The sequence below is a fragment of the Physcomitrium patens genome, chromosome 14 (genome assembly GCF_059467195.1).
Source record: "Physcomitrium patens ecotype Gransden chromosome 14, ASM5946719v1, whole genome shotgun sequence".
NCBI classification, from domain to species: domain Eukaryota; kingdom Viridiplantae; phylum Streptophyta; class Bryopsida; order Funariales; family Funariaceae; genus Physcomitrium; species Physcomitrium patens.
In genome coordinates this window covers 12,203,100-12,206,048 of record NC_143423.1, presented here as the reverse complement: position 1 = coordinate 12,206,048, position 2,949 = coordinate 12,203,100, and the positions used below count along the sequence as shown (strand labels likewise).

General features: G+C 42.6%; 1 protein-coding gene across 1 annotated transcript; it reads left to right on the top strand.

Moving 5' to 3' along the window:
* The first annotated feature begins 395 nt into the window (after positions 1 to 395).
* Positions 396 to 2,727, top strand: LOC112291089 (mitochondrial fission 1 protein A). The gene is made up of 6 exons (XM_024538070.3): positions 396 to 591; positions 1,100 to 1,203; positions 1,394 to 1,529; positions 1,810 to 1,931; positions 2,075 to 2,138; positions 2,320 to 2,727. Exons 2-6 carry the CDS (start codon positions 1,108 to 1,110, stop codon positions 2,409 to 2,411), a joined length of 510 nt encoding a protein of 169 aa, XP_024393838.1. The 5' UTR covers positions 396 to 591; positions 1,100 to 1,107; the 3' UTR covers positions 2,412 to 2,727.
* Positions 2,728 to 2,949: the final 222 nt, after the last annotated feature.

Here is a 2,949-nt window from a genome sequence, read left to right as displayed (position 1 = left end):
AGGCTTGGTCCTGAATCACCACCACCACCAAACTCCCTTGTGAGCTGAAATTTTTCTTGTGCTTTCGACCAGGATTAGGGTTTAGGGTTTGGAAGAGGGGTAGGGACTTGGACCCCCTACGCCATAGAGCGAGAGAGTGAGAGAGCCCCTTACGAGGAGGCCAAGGAGGAGGAGGAAGATCTATTCTATTCTATTCTATTCTATCTATTCGATCTATCTGAACGAGGGTGGCAATGGCGTCGTTGTCGTCCCTGTTGCTTCCACGCTCTTCCTCCTCCGACAACTATGACTGGAACCCACCACCGCGTAGATCCACCTCCCCCCCTCGAATTCGCTTGCACCGCGTGCCTTCGCATAACCCGCATCCTGCACCATTTTTCATCACAACCCAACTCGCCCATACCCACCTCTCCACCTCCACCTTTGCTTCTTCCTTCCACTGTCGTCGCCTGTGCTCCGTTGCTCGCCGAGCGCTCTTTGCTGCTACGGTGCCTGCATTGCACGGTGTGGTTTCTCTCCGCACATTGCGCTGCGTACCAGTGGTCTCGCTTTTGAAGTGTGTGGTCGGTTTCTCGATTCGTGTGGTGACATGTAAGTTCTTCTGTTTCTTCTGTTCTGGGATTCTGAGTTGGTGTGACGATTGTAGACTGACTTTTCTGTGTCACTGGAGTGATTGTGTTCTAGATGTCACGGAAGTGTTTGTCATGTTTACAGTTTTGGATCTACCTGTGATGCTGATATTTTAACTGAATTCATGTTTTTTGTTCACAAGCAGCTTAGGGGATGAGTTTTGATGAGATTCCCGTGGTTGAGAATTCTGAGCCCCCCCCCCTTTTTTTTTTAGTCCTAGTATTTGTCTAGGTAGCAAACAGTACCTTTCTCCGTTTTGACTGGGCTTCCTACTAGCTTTCCGTTGTTTCTCTAGTCTTTGTGGAATTGCTCCTGCTTTCTAAGGTTCCAACGCCCTTCAAGCTTCTTTCTATCACCAATATACAACCTTGTAGAAGTTGGGTTATGCATTTGGGAAGATTCCATCCGGTGTGGACAGATTCATGGTCGATATGATCAGATAATGACCCGTTGAATCGGCTGCGTGCAGTGCAATAAATGGCAGAAGGATTTTTCAATAAAGTCAGCGACAAAATTGAGAATTTTTTTGGGGGAGGCGACTATTTGCCGTGGACAGACTCAGAAATGATTGCTGTAAGCTTATTCATTCTTGGTTTTGTTTACTCTAATCTCTGGTGTCCTTGTTTTTAAGCTACTTTATCGATCAAGATTCTGTCTCATACTCATGATCACATATAATTTCCTTTTGGAGACATTACAATTGCCTCTTTGTCACGTCCACCGGGACTCATCCTAGAATCGGCTTCGTCTTCGTTTATTGTAGAGCTGTGAATTGGAAGCTTCTTGTGAAAAGGCTGCTGCACCCAGTGAGAACACTGAGAGTGTCATGCGATTGTCATGGGCTCTTGTCCATTCACGAAATGCATCGGATGTGCAGCGTGGTATCGCCATGTTAGAAGGTGTGTCCCTTGCTTGTGTGAATACCGGTTTTGTGTTCAATAATATAGCTCCAGTTGAGATGTATTGTTACTCATCCATTTTTCCACGCTTGAGACGATAGCAAGGTTTTGATAGCTGTATAGAATGCGATCTTTGTTTCTCGCATGTCTGATTTGGTGCAGTTGAGTATCTATATTCTTCATTTTCCTGTCGTCAGTTTTTCATTCTTATAGATAATGGTGGCGCTATATCATTTCCCTTACGATTGCTTCTGACACACTTTTGATTATCCATGTGCAGCCGCATTGGCAGGCGTAGGAGCACCCTTGCAAAAGAGAGAAGTTTTGTACTTGCTGGCAGTGGGCCAATTCCGAGCTGGCGAATATGCTAGGAGTCGGCGTCTTGTCGACCAAGCTCTCAAAGTACATTTTCTTTTCTCCCTTTTTTATGGTTTAGTACTACATTTATGTCCATTGTGATAGGATGTTATCTAAGCTTGATTTCCCATTTCATTATTTTAAAATTTACACAGGTATTTATTCATGAGTTGTAAACCAATGTGCAGATGTCGCCAGATTTTCGACAGGCTTTGGCACTAAAGAATATGGTCGAGGATAAAATTGCCAAGGGTGAGTCTCGAATGACATTCGTGCAAATCTGAGTATACTAGTACTGGTCTTATTGGTCGTTGTTCTTTGTAAGTTATGTTCTGTTATGCAACTATTCTTCATATTCAGTTGTAAAGAAAAAAACGAGTCCAACTATGTGCATGTGGTTTTACTTCTGACTGTGATCTGTCTACTTCCTCAGATGGTTTGGTTGGAGTTGGCATAGCGGCTGCTGCAGTGGGTGTAGTAGCTAGTGGCATTGCGGCTGCAGTTCTCGGAGGTCTCAAGAGATGAAATTGCTTTAGCTTCAGCGAGCTCAGTTAATCAGCATCTACTTCCCAGATTTTGTAAGCTGTTCGAAGTGCGTTTTTGTTCCTCTTAGAACGGCCAGTAGTTAGTACTAATACAAAAAAAATACAAGCACGAGCAGATTTTTATATTTGTACTCTTAAAGTTTTGTAGATAGAAACAAATGTTTGTAGAGAGCCTGTATCTGCAGGAAAAAGCTTGCATGTCTTCCGTAACGTGGAGTTTAACATTTGGCATTAATGTTTTTAAAATTTTGGAGGGTAACAAGTGTTTTCAACAGAAATTATCCTGGTGAAGGTCATTCTTTTCATCTTCAATGTTCCAGTTTCACAATCATCTGACTATGACTGGACTAGATTTTCAGATTCATTGTACAAGTTTCACGACGAATCAGAAAATGATTATGATGAAAAAGAATCTATCTGTGTACTTTATAATGAAACCATCAATCAACAACTTCTTATTGAATATTCACTATGAACTTTATATCAACTAAAAGTTTGTAACAGTGACTTATGTATAT